Source organism: Lissotriton helveticus, chromosome 7 (assembly GCF_964261635.1).
Source record: "Lissotriton helveticus chromosome 7, aLisHel1.1, whole genome shotgun sequence".
In the NCBI taxonomy this organism is placed as follows: domain Eukaryota; kingdom Metazoa; phylum Chordata; class Amphibia; order Caudata; family Salamandridae; genus Lissotriton; species Lissotriton helveticus.
In genome coordinates, this window is record NC_136068.1 from 480236901 (window position 1) to 480256486 (window position 19586).

Genomic DNA, 19586 nt, shown 5'->3' on the forward strand with positions numbered 1-19586 from the left:
TGAAATTTCACCTGCTGATACAAGGTTCCTGTCATAAACATGTGTTTCTAGTGTTTTTGCAAATCCTTCATATGTACTCAACCCATGGCACAGCATAACTTTGTTGCAATAACACAGGAAGAAATGTTCCCAGTAAAATAGTCTTTCACGGTACGGGTGTTCGGTTTCTATATATTATTTTTTTTACTGCTGAACAAAATGTCTAGATAACAATGAAAATGTGACAGATTCTCATATAAAAACATTAAAATGATATCATTATTATCTATTTACTCACGAAAAAATATGCCATTGAAATAAAGTATTTGGCCGTGAACGGATGGGTTTCACTTTTGTACAAAAAGATTGACACTATAACGCCTGACCTTGTAAAAATCACATGCCGGTGACAAAAGACCAAAACATGGCACCTTCCAGAGAAAAGATTGAACAGTAATGAGTTTAACGGGCTAAGTTGCCCTGGTACAGGTACCTAGAAATAGCTTGAGTTCTTGGCAAACAACACTGTTCTCTGAAGAGCAAAAAAGCAAGTTTTACAACAGAGGCTAAAGAAAGGCTACACGAGAATGGAAAAAAATGGTATGACCACTCACAAACGCAATGACGACAAAGTCAAATCAGCTTGTAAAAAAATAAGAACTTATTTCACACATTTTATTGTGTATTCCTTGACTGAATAATACATTACAAAAAGTGCTGGTTTTACACACGACAGTGGGTGGGGACCTACCACCCTCTACCACACAGACAAGTGCCTCAAGACTAATGAAAAGGACGGCATAGGGATTGATTGATCTCCACACGAGCCAATTTGTGAATTGAATGATCTTGTCAATTAGGAACTGCAATTTCAAATATTGATGTTGTGAAACATTTGAGAAGGGAAGAATGAGAACCATCAGCCTTCCTCCTCAAAACGTATTGGAAGAATCAGTAATCCAAAAGAGATAGTCAGGTTTAGACAAAAAAAAAAAATCACATCTAGTCCAGAAAAGTCATGAACCATCGTAGCTTGAGAACGTCCGCTGTACATAAGAAATTGTCCTTTTCTTTTAAAGTAAGCAGAAAGCAAATGTTATAGAGTACAAAAAGAAATAGCATCCTCAATATAATATGTTTTAACAGTACACAAATGTTCTGGACTCCTCCAAAGAAAGATGGTGGAAATGGGATTCTGTTCACCAAGTCTTGTGCACAGGATTTTAAACCACATATTAACTGCAAGACCAGCTCTTCCACCGACCACCCCCAGCAAAGGAAATAGCTGTGTCAACAGTTTGAAGCAAAGTGTTGGTAGGCTTTTTTAGGGATGTTTCCTTTGACTCTCACTGAAATAAATACCAGTCTGTTGATTATGAAATCAGCAATGAGCGACTCTACACTATCAAAAACAATCAGTTACACAATCCAGCGTGATACTGCCTCGTTCTCAGTGTTTTTGAGTGCACAAAGGTGCTAGACGGCTGTGGAATATTTGGGGAGTCAAAAAAAATTCGGTGGTCACTCCCACGCTTGTGTTGGCCGTAACTACCCTCTCCTCTGGCCTGCTAAGGCTAGCGTGGATACAACAGTGCTGTGGGTCCAGGTAATTACACATACGCAGGGTTCTATCTTCAAAAGGATTTCCATGTAAATTGTCAATAGAATTTACAAGTTAATCCCAGGAGTGTTTACTTTGGTCATTTGGGTAGGGCCCTTTCAAGGCAGCTATGAAAAGTAACATGATAAAAAAAAGTATGTGGTGAAGCAGATACTGAATTTTAAATCAGACAAAAGTCCATGATTTATCTATTGTGTCATACAAAGCTCCATTGGAATGGGTATAGCTCATTTTTAAAATGGAAGGTAACTGAAGTCTTTCGATCTACAGGACATTCCAGTTCTAATGGCAGCTGCATGAGACTCAACTAAAATGAAGAGTGTTGTTGATTCAGAGTGACAGTTGCCCTTCTACTCTCTGTGGTGCTTGCACGCACGCCAACACTCGCATGTGGGAACCTCATTCTAGAAATTAAACTACTTGAATCGACTTTGTCTTCTGTCATTACTACATACTGTTTCCCATCCCATTGCGCCAGCCAGGGTACAACAACGCCAACTTCACTCCATCTGGAGGCTGGTCTGATTCGAAAGAGCTACCCCAAGTACGCACTGGTTTCTATATCTGTTTCAAAATAATTACTGTCCTTTCGAATGGGATATGTTAAGAAAATGCACATCCCTGGATGGACATTTCAGGACAATTTTTTGGTGTGCTTGCTCGGATGGGAGACTCACTGTTTTTCCTATGCTATTTAAATGAGAAGTACAGGTCCATTAGAGGCACTCTGGTGTGCCTCAGCACACAGTATAATTTAGGAAATCTTTATCGAAGGTCTGGCCCACTAACCATGACCGGCTTAGAGGGTGTCTGAATAGTAGAAATGCTGGTGATGCGAACCAGCTGCGCACCAATAATGAAAACCTTATTAGCCATCATCCCACCTTCCCTTACAAAACTGGCACTCAGAAGTCCGTCAATAACTTACTCAAAATTAACTTGGGCATCCCTCCTTCACAGCCGGGTGGCTAACCAAGAAAACCTGGTGTACAATTAGGGCCCATTTTTGATAATGTTATTCAGTGGACTGCAAAGAACGGCTCGATGGACTTGCTAGCCTTAAGTATCAAAGTTGTGAAAAAAAAAATCTTACATTTTACACCTTTGAGGTAAATTATCACAAAAAATAAATCTCGGCTATCCTTTTAGTGTGTGAATGGGTCAGGCTTTTAAATGGTTCTAAATAGCATCTCAAACTAGATGCACATGAATTTGGAAGCTGGCTTCATAATGCCTGCTCAATGGGCATGAAGTGTCCTACACTAGAGAGAGGAAAAGGTAATACCTCAGTAAAGAATCTTTCAAAAATCCCATGACAGCCAGGTGAGTAATGCCCAAGGAATTAAGAGTTCCTCATTCAGAAATCCTCTGATCTTCGAAACGACAATTTTTTCCCACCCTTACCCCATCACGAGACTCATGGCCAGAGCATATCTGGTCCACAGGTGAATCAAATTTAAAAGCAAAATCTCACATTGTGCCAATCGGGAGAAAAATATTACCTGAAAGACCGGGGTGCAGAGATTCCTACTGATAAAGTCTGTAGATCACAGAGGTACTCAACATCCTTTTTGCATCACTATCTTTTGTCCCTGAACTCACAATAGCAGAACAGCTCAAACGCCAGGACAGACCCACGGCAGTGCTCTGCCACACCCTGAGAAGGGGTGTTAAGTATCTGTGGTCTTTCGTCGCTCCTTCTGAGAGACACAGGCTCGCTTCAAGGGAGGTGCCCCTAGGGAGTCTTCATCCGCAGAGTCCGAAACAACCGGTACTGGCTCAAAAACATGACTGGGCTCCTGCGGGGAAAAGAAAACACAACATGGAGTCCAATCCGTTTTGCATTGCCCACCATTTACCGCTTCCCTGTTTTTCCTGCCAAGGAGCACCAACCAACACTCAATCCCACAAAGGCGTGTGGTAGGTGTAATCGGTTTGAAGCCACCCACCATCTGTATCCATGGCACAATACCCTCCCACTCCAATCACAGCATGCACTGATTCCAGTCGAGCCACAGCAGACACCGCATCAAAACGAAGCATGCCCATAACTCTTCCGTTGCAAACACTGCACAAAACCCTTCCGATCCAATCACAGCAGCATCCCCTCCAACTCAGACACAGCATGTAACCATTTCAACACAATCTAGGCTGTGATTCCAAATTATACCTGTACAAGAGCCAGACTTGTTTGAACACACAAGCACCCAGCCACTTTCCAATCAGCCCCACGACCTGTGCTTAGGTACTCAGTCCCTCTAGAAAAAAATACACTTTTTGGGGCTTTGCTAATTGTTGCCTTGCATCATGCCCCTACCCCCACGAGTCCCTGTCTTTCAGGCAACGTCTACCCGTCAGGTGCCTCAGCAAGTTTAGACAATGTGGCATCAAGATGCTGGACAGGCCCTACCCATGAAAGGACATATTACTCTATGTGTTCCTTGCCTTGTCCTGTAGGGGCACAGCCACCTATGCTCTACCCAAAGCCACCTCTGACTAGCTTTTGCCAGGCGGCCATTCCCCAGTAGTCATTCATACCACAACCGTAAGAGAACATACTATACACCCAGCCTCTACAATTCGATCCTATCCCACAACTATCAAGTTCTAGCTTAATGGGATACTAAATTATTCTGTGGTGAGCGGTAGTCTTAGTTAACTTTTGTCTTTTCTGATACTTCTCACGACTAGGACCTACCATGGTGGTGTTGGGGCTGGAATCTGTCAGCCCAGTAAGCCCGTATGTGATGAGTATGAAAGAATTGACATGTGTTCCTAAAAACACGGGCCAAGATGTCATTTCGTCTGCCCATACCCAGTGAAAAATTATATCAATTTCTGTCTGTACTTCAACTTCAACTTATGACTGTACTTCAAACCCTCTGAGGCGCCCAACACTCAACAACAGAGGTTCCGTCCCTAACAACCTCAGAAAAGTCCCCCTCACACTAGAAAGCTCGACCACCCTTCTCTCTCCCAAACTCAAATGCATCCTACTCAACTGCAGATCGGCCCAGAGACACTCCTCCGAAATCGCTGATCTCGTCTCAGCCATGGATCTGGACCTAGCCATTCTAACGGAAACGTGGCTTACTGAAGCCTCTACCCCGATTATGGACATACTAGTCCCCCCCAATTATCACATCATTAGGCTGGACAGGTCTCCTGGCAAGACGGGCGGGGGAATTGCATGCATTTTTAGGAGCAACCTCTCCGTTACTAAAGTCACCTCCCCCTCCCTTTCCTCCTGTGAACTCCTCTGCCTCGACATCACCAGCGAGGGCAAGCAAGTTTGTGCTTTACATCTCATCTATCACCCGCCTGGTGACAATCTCATATTCACCCAACAACTCATGGACATGATCACTTCCAATGCCGGTCGGCAGACCACCCAAGTCTACCTGGGTGACTTCAATCTCCACTGGAACGATCAGAAAGACACAGTGGTGAATAGTCTCAAAACTTTCCTTAATGCGCTTGACCTCACCCAAATATGCGATAGACCAACACACGACAAAGGCTCGATACTCGATCTCATCATTGCCAAAGAGAACTCTACACAACTGGAGGCGATTCTACCTTGCGACTGGTCAGATCACCACATTATCACCTTCTTTATCAATGAAAAAGTTAAACCTAACCCGGCTCAACCAATCAAATCCAAAACATGGAAAAGGGACATGAAGAATCTCAACCCCTCTACCCTGCCTCCCCACATCGGCAATCTCCTCCTTCCCCCTTCTGGTGCCTCGGATGTTCAATCACTGATCGACCACTACCTTGACTCTATGAATACAATAGTCAATGAAGTCGCCCCACTGCAACTGAAGAGAGTCTCCACCAAAATTTCTAACCCCTGGTATGATGATAGACTCAATGACGACAGGCGTACTATGCGAATGGCAGAGCGCACCTGGAGATCGGACCCTTCAGCACTGCACCTCAAAAGGCTTAAGAACAAGAGAAATGCCTACTTCAGGAAAATAAAGCGCACAAAGTCGGACTTCTTTAGCCGCCAGTTGGACCAAGCAAAAAACAGGCCAAGAAAGCTGTTCGAACTAATCAAGACCCAAACAAATACACAACCCTTACAATCAAACAGCACAACAAGCGACACCCCACACTGTGAAGCCTTCTCTGCTTTCTTTAAGCTAAAGACTGACAACATAAGAAATGACCTCATCATGGATGTAAGCCGGTTCCCCAACCACACCAGAATGGCTAACACTCAACCTAAAAACAAGGCATCTTGGCTGGACTTGGATACCTACTCGGAAGAAGCAATACACAAATTGCTCTGCACCTTGAAGCCCTCTAATCACCTCACAGACCCTCTACCTGCTAATGCTGTAAAAGACTTCATCCCCTTGCTCCTCCCTCTCTGGACCAAAATCATCAACAGCTCCCTGCAACAAGGCCTCATTCCAGACTCCCTCAAGGTGGGGCAAATCACGCCTATACTCAAGAAACCTACAGCTGATCCGTCTGACCTAAACAATTACCGGCCCATCACCAATATCCCCACCCTGGCCAAACTGCTGGAGAAATGTGTCCAACTCCAACTAACAAAACACATTGACCAATTTGACCTCCTCAACCCTCATCAATCAGGCTTCCGAGCGAAACATAGCACGGAAACAGCTATGACACACATAATTGATGACGCCCTCCAAATTCTTGATCGCAATGAGTCCTGCCTCCTCATCCTTCTTGAACTCTCGTCAGCATTTGACACGGTCAAACATGAGAACTTGCTGGAGCTGCTAAGCACTAGAATGGGTCTATCGGGAACTGTTCTCAAATGGTTTTCGTCCTTCCTTCACAACCGGTCTCAGAAGTTCAAGATCGACAATGTGCTATCTACACCTGTGCCTGCAGATCTAGGTGTTCCACAAGGATCCTCCCACTCCCCCACACTGTTCAACCTCATCATGGAACCGCTCGCCACCTTGCTCCAAGCTTCCAATGTCCAATTCCATATGTACGCCGACGACACACAACTTTACCTAAAGCTACAATCCCCGGAAGATATCAAACATCTGAATTCCACGCTTATTAACACTCAATCTTGGCTGGCCGATAATCACCTCAAACTAAATGCTCTGAAAACTGAGTTCCTACTCATCTCACCCCCGGCGAAAATTTCCACCACCCAAACCTGGCTCAATAACCTAACAGCACTCAATGTCCAACCTACCATCGTGGATTCGGCGAAATCCCTAGGCATCACACTCGACGCCAAGCTCAACATGCAGCAGCACGTTAGCAAAGCCACAAAAGCAGCTAATTTCCAAATCAACACACTGAGGAAAATTAAACCCTTCCTCCCTGCCGAAGACTTCCAAACTACTGTACAAGCTTTAGTCATCCCTCGAATAGACTACGGAATTTTGGCCCTCAGCGGACTCCCGCTATCCACAACAGCACCCTTAAGAGCCTCCCTCAACGCTGCCGCGAGACTCATTACTGGCTCAAGAAAACATTCGCATATATCCCCAGACTTAAAGTCTCTAAAATGGCTGCCCTTTGAAGCCAGAATACAGCTAAAAATTGCAGTTATGACACACGCGGCCATGCACCACAATGCTCCCAACTACCTCGCTCAAAAGTGGTCTATATCAGGAGGTTCGAGATCCAATAGAAGTACAAAAAATCTACTCCTGAAACCTCGTAGATTCCGGAAAGAGAAAACATACAAGCGCTCCTTCTCAGGAATGGCACCCAGGATCTGGAATGCGCTCCCTCCTGAAACCAGGCTTATCTCCTCCACTGCACTCTTCAAGAAAGAGGTGAAAACCATCCTTCTGGCCAAGATCTCCTGAACCTTATAGGTGCTGGACCAGAGACTCTGCATTGCTTTGTATCACTGTTCACCTTGTCCTTTGGCACTATACTTCTACTTGATGGGGACACTACTACGCTACTCTCTTACTACCGACCAATATATGATACACGTTGGTTTACTGATTCACTCTCCCGATGCCCCCACTCAGTATTCTCTCTATACTAAAACATTGGTATAAGCCATCCACACACCCAAGGTGTACCTGAACACCTCTGTAGTGGGATCAATGACTTGTGCCGTTCTGATATTACTTGTTTACCTGATTGTATACTGATATGTTTTATGTATGTTATTATTATCCTACCATGTTAGTGACTATTATACTGCTCCCATTTTCTCTGTACATTCCTACTGCCCCTACCCTGTCTCTGTGAAGCGCTCTGATATCTGTAAGGATCTTGTTCGCGCTATACAAAACTTTGAATAAATAAATAAATAAATAAAATAAACGTACTCTTCTGCAGTTAAAAACATTGCTTCTCCTGAGAGGTACGTTATTTCCTCTCTTGTGTCCCTTGTCTCCAGAGTACCAACATCCACAACATATCGTAAAATAACTTCTAGTTGAAAAACATTATACTCTGGCTTTCACAATGGGCCAAAAGTGTTCAGATTCTCCAGTCTTGGGTCACTGAGCACATGGTGAGGAGTCCTGAGACTGTTTGAAAGACTGGAAGGCCTTCCTGGTTATGCAGTTAACCATGCAGTTCATTCTGGTTTGGTATGCACCCTGAATTTCGAAGTTAGAATATCGAGGTGGGCAAATATGGAGGTCAAATATTGAACGGTAAGTATAGGTTTTCTAGACTTAGCTCCACATTTATGTACCTTGACTATGTGTGTATATATTTTACCATTTGTGTCCACAGGCAAGTACGCACTCCGACAACAGCAGATTCCACTAAATCTTTATTTTAGGAAAACCAGAATATCACGCTCCTGATCTTTTCTTAATGCCTATCGCGTTTCGGAGTTAGCTTGCTCCTTAATCATAGGCTTTGATTGAAGTGGGCAGAGCTTCCTAAACAGTTTTTTAAATTGTCCGGTGACATAATTTCCCTCTCTCAGGTGAGTATATTTCTTGAGGCATGCTGGCCTTTGTAGTGTTTGGGGACATTCTTTCCCTTCAATGGGTTCCGCTGCCAAATCTGTATATTTGAATCCAAAATTGTGAAAACCCCCCAGAGGGCTTCAGAAAGGAGAAGCGCACGGTTTAATTCCATCACTGTAGTGCCACCATGAAGTTTGCATAATTCAAACCACTGCGGGCCCCAATTCAATTCCAGGGTGGTGCTGTCCTTCACGGCTGGACGGCCGTGTAATATATTACCATTTGTATCCACAAGCAAGGGCGCACTTCTACAACAGCTGATTCCACCAAATCTTTATTTTCGGAAAACCGGAATCTCGCAAGCCTCACCTGAGAGAGGAAAATTATGTCACTGGGCAATAGAAAGAAAAGTTTGGGAAGCTCGGCACACTTCAGTTAAAGCCTATGATTAAGGAGCAAACTTGCTCCGAAACGTGTCAGGCATTAGGAAAAGATCGGAAGGGTAAAATGCCAGTTTTCTGAAATCCAGAAGCTGCTGCTGCCAGCAAAACACTCGCCCCCAGTGCTTAATTGGAGCCGGTGGTTTCTGGTGCGCAGGACCACCGGCACTTAATTGTCAACACTGGCGCTTGTGACAGTCTGCCACAAGGTGGCACTGTCTGGCTAATTATTTACAGGACCACAACAACAGTTAATTATTAATTCAATATACATGGAAAATAACACTTCCAGTTTTCTGTTTTACAGATAACTAAAGGCAGAAATAACATTTTCCCTGTGTGTAATTTTTAAAAGTGTAAAAATACTGAATATTGTGCTTGTGATTGGCTCCCCATGCTGTCTTTTGTGAATTCCAGGACAACAGATGAGCTGATAGACAGCATGGGGAGTTTAAAAACAGGCTGAGATTTCCCTAAATACAGGCATATGATAATATATATTTATTGTATAATGCTGAGATTTACCTGTGGGTGTAGTATATTCTATATTTGGCTGTTTAATTTGCTAAAACGTGACAGGCATTTAAGTATGAGAGCATGTTTAGCATTTAAATAAATGTGGAAATATACCATTTTATCGCTACAATTATTCTCAAAACACAAAATAAATATGGATCAATACCAAATACCAATATGGATCAATACCAATATGGTATTTATTACCAAATACCAATAAGATGGTCACAAAATGAATATGGGTAAATACAGACAGAAAGGTTAACAAAATAAATACCATTAAACAGGGAGCCCTAATTATCAATTACTATAACCTGCCGCCCAAGCCATTACTATAGCTTTGGGGGCCTGGAATAGTTTGAATTGTCACACTTGTGGGTGTGTGATGGTTAGAAGTTGTGTTGTTTTCTATCATTGGCAGCATGGCAGGGGAAATGTGAGGTGCAAGCTGCAGTGGCCTCCTGACAAGAGCTCTGGCACTTTTTTTTGGACAAATTAAGCACTTGCTAACCTAACAGTCTTAGCACCAATCACCACCTCCTTGCACACAATTCATATTTCCATAAATGCTGCACTTGCAGAAGGTTTACATGAAGAGTTGGGCAACAGAATTTAAGCCTTTCCCAAAGCCAGCAAGCATTAAAAGAAATATATATTATATATGCACATATACACACACGCACGCAAAGCTATCTGCTTCTTTATACAATTAACGCCGTAATTAGATGTTCCAGGTCCTAATTTCTACAACCAAATTCCCACCTCTCGAGGCCATGTAAAAACTGCCAGCACCCAATTCTTAGGTGGCAGGTTATTGGCAAGAAACAGTGGTAGAGGCGTGGGCAGCCCATCTTATAGGCTCTAGCACAGGAAGGTAACTGGGTGACCGAGCTTTTCGTCACCGCTCACCAGTTGCTGCAGTCTTGCTGGACCTCCTAAAACCAAGAGCATTCCGAGCCCTAAAAGCAGCAAAACACATTCAGCCCAAACACTCCTCTTTTTAACAAAAATGCAGTCAGTGGAAGTAAAGTTCAACATGGGTGAGAGTTATAGTTTCAAAAGCAAGCAACACAAACAGGTAACGCATGTGCGGCATTCGTGCACTCCCACCAAACATGCAGAACAGGTTCAGCTTTGGCAGCAGCAGTGAAAGCTACCCTCGGGTACACAACAGGAAACTTTCGGATAACAGCTGTGCAAGCTTTACTTCATGCACATACCAAGGGCACCTAGGTAACAGTAGCATAAGGTTTAATCACAGCTAAGGCAACAGCACAGAGAACTTTACTTGCACATAAAGAACAGGAACATAACCGGCAGCAGCAATGCAAGCTTCACTCGAACTGCACTGGCAGTGGGCTCCAGCACAGAGGCCAGGCATAGTATGGACAGTAACAAAATAAGCTTTCTTGAACAAAAAAAACAAGTGCAGATAGCACAACTTCAATCCAGGTCTGCGTATCACTTGTGACTGCAAAGACATGAATTTGGTAAAATAAAAGGACGATTTTGCTAAGTGCTCCATTCCCAGAAAAACCGACTTCGTAAATGTATATATCTGACCTGGCTTAGAAAGAAGGGGACCCCTATATACTAATAATGCACTTGCTATACATAGGGAAACACAATTATTTTGAGAACAGTCTATAGCTAAGTGAAAAAACTGAAAATACAAAACAGTTTATATAGAAGACACTAATAGAGTGTGTAGTGATGTCGCCCAACAGTACAAAGACTAACCACCCAATTGATAAATCAATTATTCATTTTATTATTCATAAATTGTATATATATTTAATCTTTTTTTGACACTTTCTTGTCTTTTTTTAAAATAATTTTTGTACATGAATTGCAAATCAGCTTTATAAGAAAAAGAGAAAAAAAAAAGACAAGAAAGTGTCAAAAAAAGATTAAATATATACAATTTATGAATAATAAAATGAATAATTGATTTATCAATTGGGTGGTTAGTCTTTGTACTGTTGGGCGACATCACTACACACTCTATTAGTGTCTTCTATATATACTGTTTTGTATTTTCAGTTTTTTCACTTGGCTATAGACTGTTCTCAAAATAAATATATCTGACCTGGCCACGTCTCTCCCCTGTACTTTAACAGAATGCATAATCATTACTGTCTGTCGCTTTATCAGTCGCCAGGAGCTGGGCACAATAGGTGAGAATTGCTAGGGACCCCTTAACTGCTGGAAGCTTCCAATGTAATTTACTATGTCTTGTGAGTGACTGTCTCCTCGGTAACATTTTAACACAAATTAATTTAAATACAGGTTCCACCCTGAAAAAGAAATGGGCCTCGGACAACTCGGAGTCTCGCCAATAGGTGGCGCAGAGAGCAGAGACATTATTCTAGTATCTCATGAATGGCACACTTCAATATGCTAGGAGCCTCCACGATTCGAGGTTACCTCCTAAAAGTGAGCAGAGACTGGCAAAGCAGGGAAGCCCGCTGGGCCAGATTCTACTCCAAGTAAAACCATCTCTCCATTCTGCCAGCCTCGCCTCTTCGAGCTGCTCAGCTTCTGCATGCGTTTGCAGCCTCTCTGCGGCATAGGAATAAGGATCCGATGCACTCCGCACTGGTGGTATTTTACCACCAGTGTGGTCAGTATGCCATCCAATCTAAGCACTAATTGGTTGGGTCACAAAATATCGAATCTTAAACCGTCACAATTTTCAGAAAGGTTGCAAATGCACCTCCCTACGATTTGCAGCCAGCCGAGAGATGGCAGCCTGCTGGGGTTTGCTGCTCACCTGTCTGTGAATCCTTTTTTTTAAAAAACAATCCATTTTTTTTTTAATGCAGCCGGTTTTCGTAAAAGAAAAACAGGATGCACTTACAAATGAAAAATGAGAAGTTTAACAATTTTTTTTTAAAGAATAGTCATTGGTCTATACTCTCAAAAATGTTTGTGTCGACGTTCACAAAGTAGAAGAGTAGGCAAATCTGCTACTATTTGGAGCAACTCATTGAGGCCAGGCTCTCGTTTTCCCTACTGACCAGAGTGGCTGGAATACACTGAAGGTGCCAGGGAGCCTCATGCTGGTTTCTAATGAGCTGCTTTATGGGAGGACTGGGGCTTCAGTCATCCCGTAACAAATCCGTTTTCTCACGAGCAACAAAGCATACACTCTTGGCCTATGAAAGAATGAGCATGCTTACACCAAGACCACACAATAAGTGAGAATCGACCCTTCCTTACTTAGATGTTAACTCAGGACCCCTCATACACCATCTCGACCCCTGAAGGGAGAAGTGTGGCTCAGGGGTTAGAGGCGGCAGACCCGGAAGCTGAGATTGGTCCTGGACCAGGGTTCAATTCCCCGCCTCGGCGGGTCTTGGGCTCAAAAATTCCACGGACTCGATAATTCTCGTTCCGGTGCCTACTCGACTCACGGGTTCACACTCTGCAACTCTGGGCAATAGCTTGCTTAATCTCCACTACGGCCCCTCGCGGCGGGATGCCTGGCTTTCACCTTGTGGATACCCTGCCGGGGTTATCTCACAGGGGAATACCAGGACGGGTTCCCAAGGCAAGCGCCTTGATGCCTTCGGGTGATACGTGCGCTATATAAATCGCAATACATTTACATTTACAAGGGTGGACAGAGCCAAATACCAGGCAAGCGGTGGCTCACCAGACTTTTTCATTAACTGCAGGCTGGGCACCCATACGCTGCGTCCCCATACCGCTGCACCAGCTGAACCATTGATTGCCATGCTACTGTGCAGCAGTCAATCAGTTATGGCTGAGTGCAATGGCCTTTATTATGTTTATGCTGTCCGGAAATCGGTTTAAACCGATTGCGCCCAACAGTACCCTACTGCCTAAAAATCAGCTGACCCGGTTTAAACAGAGTGTCACTGATTTTTCACATTCTTATACTGCTTGGCCACTTGAGGGAGCCAAAGCAGTACAAAGCTGAACTGTACTGAAAAGGTTGCTCTGGGAAGTTTAGAACAACGGAAACCTCCCAGCTGCCTGCACTGGCTCTTTTTGAGGGATTTCCATTGCTTGTTTCCCTGTGTTGCTTGATAAATAGTGCGGATTGGGCTAGGGTGCACGGGTGGTCTGTTTGTGTGCAGGAGTTCAGGGTGGTGCTTCACGGGCTGTTCGCATGCTGACTTCTGGAGGGCCCCTTTTAATCTGGGGAGAAGAGCTACTTAGTCTTCGCCCGGAGGGGTCTCCATCTCCTTTTGGAGAATTCTCAGGTGCGCAATGCCCATAGGACTTCAGCGCCCTCGCCCCCCCCTGTTGTGTGTGTCAATCCGGGCTGAGTCAGCTTCCCAGTCAAACACACAGCCGCACCAGAGTACTTAACAGGTCTTTAAAAGACCATTTACGTGTGAATGTAACAAGGCTTTATTGCTTTTTCACCCCTTCATCTCCAGAGTGGAGATGAAGGGGTGAAAAAGCAACAAAGACTCGTTCACATGTAAATGGTCTGTGAATCCCGTGTGTGTGACCGGGAAGCTGTCTCAGCCCGTGTCTCAGGCAGAGTGCCTATTGCTGGAAGAATTAAACCCTCCTCCCCCCCCCCCCCCACCCCCCACCCCCCCAATTTGGCTCTAGTTACTCCTCTGAGAATTCCTCTACAATTGTTATCCCTGCAGCTGCTTAGGTGTGCCTTTTCCATTAATATTCTTAATGCCAATATAATCAGTTTATGTTAATGGCAGATAGGAACCAGTCCTTGTTCGGACTAAAAACGTACACAGTTTTAACTTTAAACTGTGCAGTGACACTGCACCAGAGTCACGTTTGTCCCAGCCTTGGGGCCTAGACCTCATTAGTAATTTAATCTGACCCATGGCACCAGGGCACATTTCCTGTAAACCCATGGAGGAGTGGAGGGGATTCGCCACTGCGGAGGGAGAGGAATATTGAAATATGCTTAAAAACAGGTGGGAAAGGCTTTCCATACCACCGCTCAGTAACGGTTTTCCAGTTACAACTGGAGCAAGGGGATAGTGAAAATCATTCACCACAGCAAGGTCACCTGGCACGTTGTGTTCTAGGCGGCTGGAAACACAATTGTTTATAAACGTGAAATTCAACCAGCACGTTATTTCACCTGATGCAAAAATAATCTAGAACGCGGTGGTCTCCTTTAACCCCTACGCGCTACCGCGTTTTCCCGCTGTGCGCGGGAATTTCAAAAATGGCTTGTTTATGACAAAGCCAGCTCGTCATCCGCGTAGCGCAGGTAACGCCCATGACGAGCTGGCTTTGTCATTAGCGCCGAAGGGGTTAAAGGTTAGTAATTAGTATGGAGACTATCCCTCATCTGATTTACAAATCCTGGCCCACTCAACCTCAGGACTAATCTCCACCATGACAGATAACGTGTAATCTTTTTAGCTGATTTTTTGTATCAGGTTAATTACAGCCCGTGCGTCTTTTTGTCAGTTTTCATGTGGTGTCATTGGGTATATATTGGATTCATATAAGACACCTCTTCCTTTGTTTTTAGTATCTTTGGTTATTTCTGTCCATCAGATTTTATGATTGACTTCGCAGTACTCCGTGGTGAAATCTGTGGTCAGATTTTTAAGAGGAAGATGCATATTTTAGTATTGTATTTATTAAATTTCTCAGATATTGTATCTGCTGAAAAGTGTGCAGGTGCAACAGAAATGAAAGAAGAATTACTGGATGCACTGAATCTATCCCAGAGCCAGAATTTAATAGCAAAGTTCCAATGCTGGCACTGACTAGGATATTAGGTACCCCTGGCAGCTCAGCAGTTGTTTAGTAGTCTGAACAGCCACCACCAGAAATGCTGCCCAACTTGAGTCACTCAATCAGTAGGAGCCACTCTTCAATACCAAATAAATGAAAGCGGTAACATGCGTGCTTTTAAGCAGATGTGTTCAAGTTTGAGATACTACATGTACACAAAATATCAAGGTCTTCCTTAAAGGTTCTGTTAAAATAAATGTTATTTTTTGTTCAAGCCATTTGGTTCAACTGTAAATTGTATTTATATAGCTCTGACTATCCCTAGCAAAGCATTGAAGCACTCTGCAGCAGCTAACAGCACGCTACTGCGGAGGATTAGAGTTCACTCAGCACAAATAACAAAGATTTACTGCGTTTCTAAGTAACATTAGAATCAGAGGCACTATGGGGGACAATCAAAATCAAATCCATCGTTATCTATTTAACATAAATGTGATGGAACCATTACAGAGAACGCCTAAATTAATATACACATTTGTAATCCTGATTTCCCATAAATCTATGACCATAACTTTATAGTATATTTATTGAGGGGGTGAATACTCATCTCAAGTAATAGCCTTAAACCTTCTCAGGGTGAACCCTTAAAGTCACAAAATTAACCTGAACTCAAACCTCTGTTAGCTACACTACACAGCAGATGGGCTTAATTTACATGCAATGTGTAAAGTATGTGTGCAGTGCTAAAACAGTATTATAGTCAAAACACTACACACAAAAAGCCCAACCCATTTTTGAAAAACAAAGTACATTCTAATAATTAAAATGACAACTGAAACCATAACAACAAAAATCCAATAAGGGAAATGGAGTTATGTTAAATGTGAAAATAGCACTAAAAAGCTTTAAGTGCCAACCATGATCATCTGGTTGCATTGGACTGGTACCTAGGCACAAGCTATGGCAGACCGCAATGGAGTTGAAATGGAAGTCAAAAATCCTCAAATGGGCAAGGCACCCAACTGTGGCAGAAGAGGGCCTTAGTTGTTGGATAATGGAACATCTCTAACTGATATATATATTTGAAGTTCACATCCAAAGAAGGTCTCTTGCCAGTTGGATAATTTTTACACCTTCGCTAGTGAGGATTTCTACCTTCGGACATAGTCACTACTTTGGACCTTGTGCTCTTCCAGTGGAGCAAGGCTGCAGGGTGTCGTCGAAGAGCGCGCCACAAGGCGAGATACCTTTTACACCAGGTCCAGCTGAATTGGATTTGCTACTGCAGAGCGGAAGCAACCTAATTTTTGGGGCATCATCAATGCAAAGTCGTTGGATCAGCTTGGCAGGAGGTCTTGGATATCTGACAGTGATTTGGGAATTCCCAGCCTGTGGTGGACACTCCTGTTTTAGCAGACGGTCAATCATTGGCACATCTGCAGCATTACGGAGTCTTTGCTTCCATACTTGGTTGGCATTGCTGCTCACAGTGTGAGACATTTTGACCCCAGTAACTGACCGATTTTCTGCACAGACAGTTCTGCACCCACACTAATTTCTAAACTAGACAGTACGCTTAATCGGGTATCCCCAGCCTCTCTTTGCTCGACAGAGGCCAGTGAACAAACTATAAAGAAGATAGGCTACCTTCCTTACACATATATACCTTCCATGTACCTATGTATCTTTATATTTCTTTCTTTACTCCGAATTCAGCATCTCCAATACACTACCCTATACCAATCTCATTATATTCTCTACAACTGCTCTCTGACTCATCCCATAGCTCATTCAACAAATCTGTACAAGTTCTAGATCCCTTCCGCAAGGGTACATTTTCTCTGGACTTTGATAAGTGCTGCTTCATTTTGGACTGTTTCAATAAATCTGAGGGCATATACACCCAGTTCAATGCATTTGTTGCAGCACCATTCCCAGGGAATTACAATCTTGAGGTGCACCAGTTTTGGCAGGGAAAGCTATGTCAGTGGCCACAGTTAGCAAATTGTGTATTAGCTGTTTTGACGTTGCCAGTCTCGATTGGCAATGTGGAGAGGGCCTTTACACAGATGATAGTTATACATAGGAAGGAAAGAGCGAGTGTGCATGATCAAAGACTCCAGAAGAAGTATTGTATTATGTATTACAATAAGATTGATTTGTAAAATTGGTTTGGACCCCGTAAACGCTGTAGTACACTGCCTATATACATTTCACTATCATTGCAGAAAGCAAGCAATAATTAAAGCAAAAAGTTCCGTAAACACCGGAAAAACAGTTTGTTTTTAACGGTACAAAAATGTGTAACCACTGACAACCACTGTTTTTTTAAGGTATTGAAATCACTGGAATACACTGAAAAAACCCCACCTGAATTTACCAAAAATAGAAACTGAAAATAGGAAAGCCTAATTATGTTTTAGAATGTTTTGTCTGGAACTTTCTCTTGTGGTGGTGCTGTGTTTGATGTACAATGACAGTTGCAGATCGAACTCCAGACCAGCGACGCACTTCATGCTGTGGGTGAAGAGACTGAAGAATAAAGATCTACTTATAAAGAAACTACGGATTCTGAAGTGTTTGTTCAACTTACCACACTGAGTTAATGCCAATGTCACTTTAGTTTTCTGGGGCAACATTACTCATCATGTACTGACCCATTGTCCCACCCTCAGCGCCAACGCCTTCTTAGCTGTATCAAAGAGCACTAATGCACTTTATGGGACCACTCAAATTGAGAAATCCGACTGCCCATGTTGAGAAATCTTGCCAGGAGGTTGATTTTCCTCACTTGCCAACTTGACATTGACGAGAGCGGAAAAAAACTCAGATCCGCGGAACACAGTTTTTGAGAGCTCCGCCTGCCCAGCGGAGTGCGGAAACTCTGCGAACAGAGCGGAGTTCCCCACCCAGGGTTAATCAAGATACCACAATGTAATCAATTTCTAAACCAGAATATCACCACTGTTTAACCTGTCACTTCTGCGACCCAAACTTATGCTCTAAAGCAGCGGTCAGGCACCTTGAGAACAGCTTCCATCTGCCACACCCAAATAGCATTTCCCTGCCCTGCCACATTGCCTGTTCCTCCCCCAACAAAGATATTTGCGGTCATTTTTTACCCCGTCAGCTCACTGCCTATGTAACCGAGGCGCATACACCATACTGTCCCATTGCTCTTCCTGCATGACATCTTTCAGACACCAGCCAAACCTGAACACTTGCTTCATATTCAGTTTAAAGGCGTATTCTCTATCTAATCAAACCAATATTCCCTTATGAAGTCAATAATCAAGGAAAACAATTATGACACTACTCAAAGATAATTGCCCACAACCCAGCCAAGAGGTCATCCCCCAACGAACGGAGAAAGTCATCGCCAAGATAGTTATGCCCCTCAGAAGCAAAACAACTATTCTGCATCCAGCCAACCTCACAGTACACAGACCCTTATTTTCGACTCAGCCGTAAAGCCAATTCCCCATATAGCCCAGAAGTCCCTGTATCACATTACCTTTTTCGCCACCAAGCAAAGAGGTACACTTTCCAGTTACCCAAGACAACATGAGTTCAACATTTTTTACTCAGTTAAGACACTATTCAATATCCAAGATCCAATTCATTACCAAGGAAACATTCAAATTAAGACTCTCCTCCACCCACACCCTATTCTCCTTTTTGTTCAAGACCCACTCTGCTTCTCGTGCTGATTCCCAACACAATTAAGACACCACATGTATTCATTGCCTGCCTGGCTAAGATATAAGCTACCCATACAACCAAGATTATAATTACAGACTAAATAAAAATATGAATTCTTAACTCAGGCGAGAAATGTCTATCAAAAACCCACCCTTTCCACACCCAACCAGGAACCCAATGCTCAACCAGAAAACAGGCTCATCCCACATGCAACTTAAGACATTCATTTAAAATATAGCCAAATTAGATTATAGAGAGGGTCGCTGTAATTAAACATCAGGGGAATACTACGTTTTGCATCAGGGTAGATTGAATTATGTGGCAAGTAAAAGTAACTTAAGCAGCTTCTAGCGACACATTTTGTGATAGTGCCATGTACATATTTTTTCTTTTTTACACAGGTTAACACTATCCGAGGCAAGGGTACATCTCATTAGAACCAATTTAGCACACAAAATCAAGCAATAAGCAAGAGAAAGGACATTCAACCATTGCAAAGAAGATTGTAGTGCACAGAAACATGTCTCGAGTCATATGTAGCTACTTTTTATCCCTTTGAGCTACAAATTATTTTTTGTTAAATTCTGCTGATAGTGCAGCGGATGATGGATATTGTGTGAAATGTAGCATATCAATAATTATGCTAAAACAGTTGCAAACTAGCATAATTCAAGTGGCCCTGATTATACCTTTGCTTGCAAATACATTTCGTATTGACACAGCCAGGAC

General features: G+C 43.2%; 1 protein-coding gene across 1 annotated transcript in view; it reads right to left on the reverse strand.

The window, feature by feature from the left end:
• Nucleotides 1-633: 633 nt before the first annotated feature.
• Nucleotides 634-19586, reverse strand: part of BCL7C (BAF chromatin remodeling complex subunit BCL7C) — an 85440-nt gene continuing 66487 nt past the window's right edge. Inside the window, exon 6 of the mRNA XM_078652460.1 lies at nucleotides 634-3399. Within this exon, the coding sequence (XP_078508586.1) occupies nucleotides 3271-3399 (129 nt within the window). The 3' untranslated portion in view covers nucleotides 634-3270. The remainder of the gene's footprint in view (nucleotides 3400-19586) is intronic.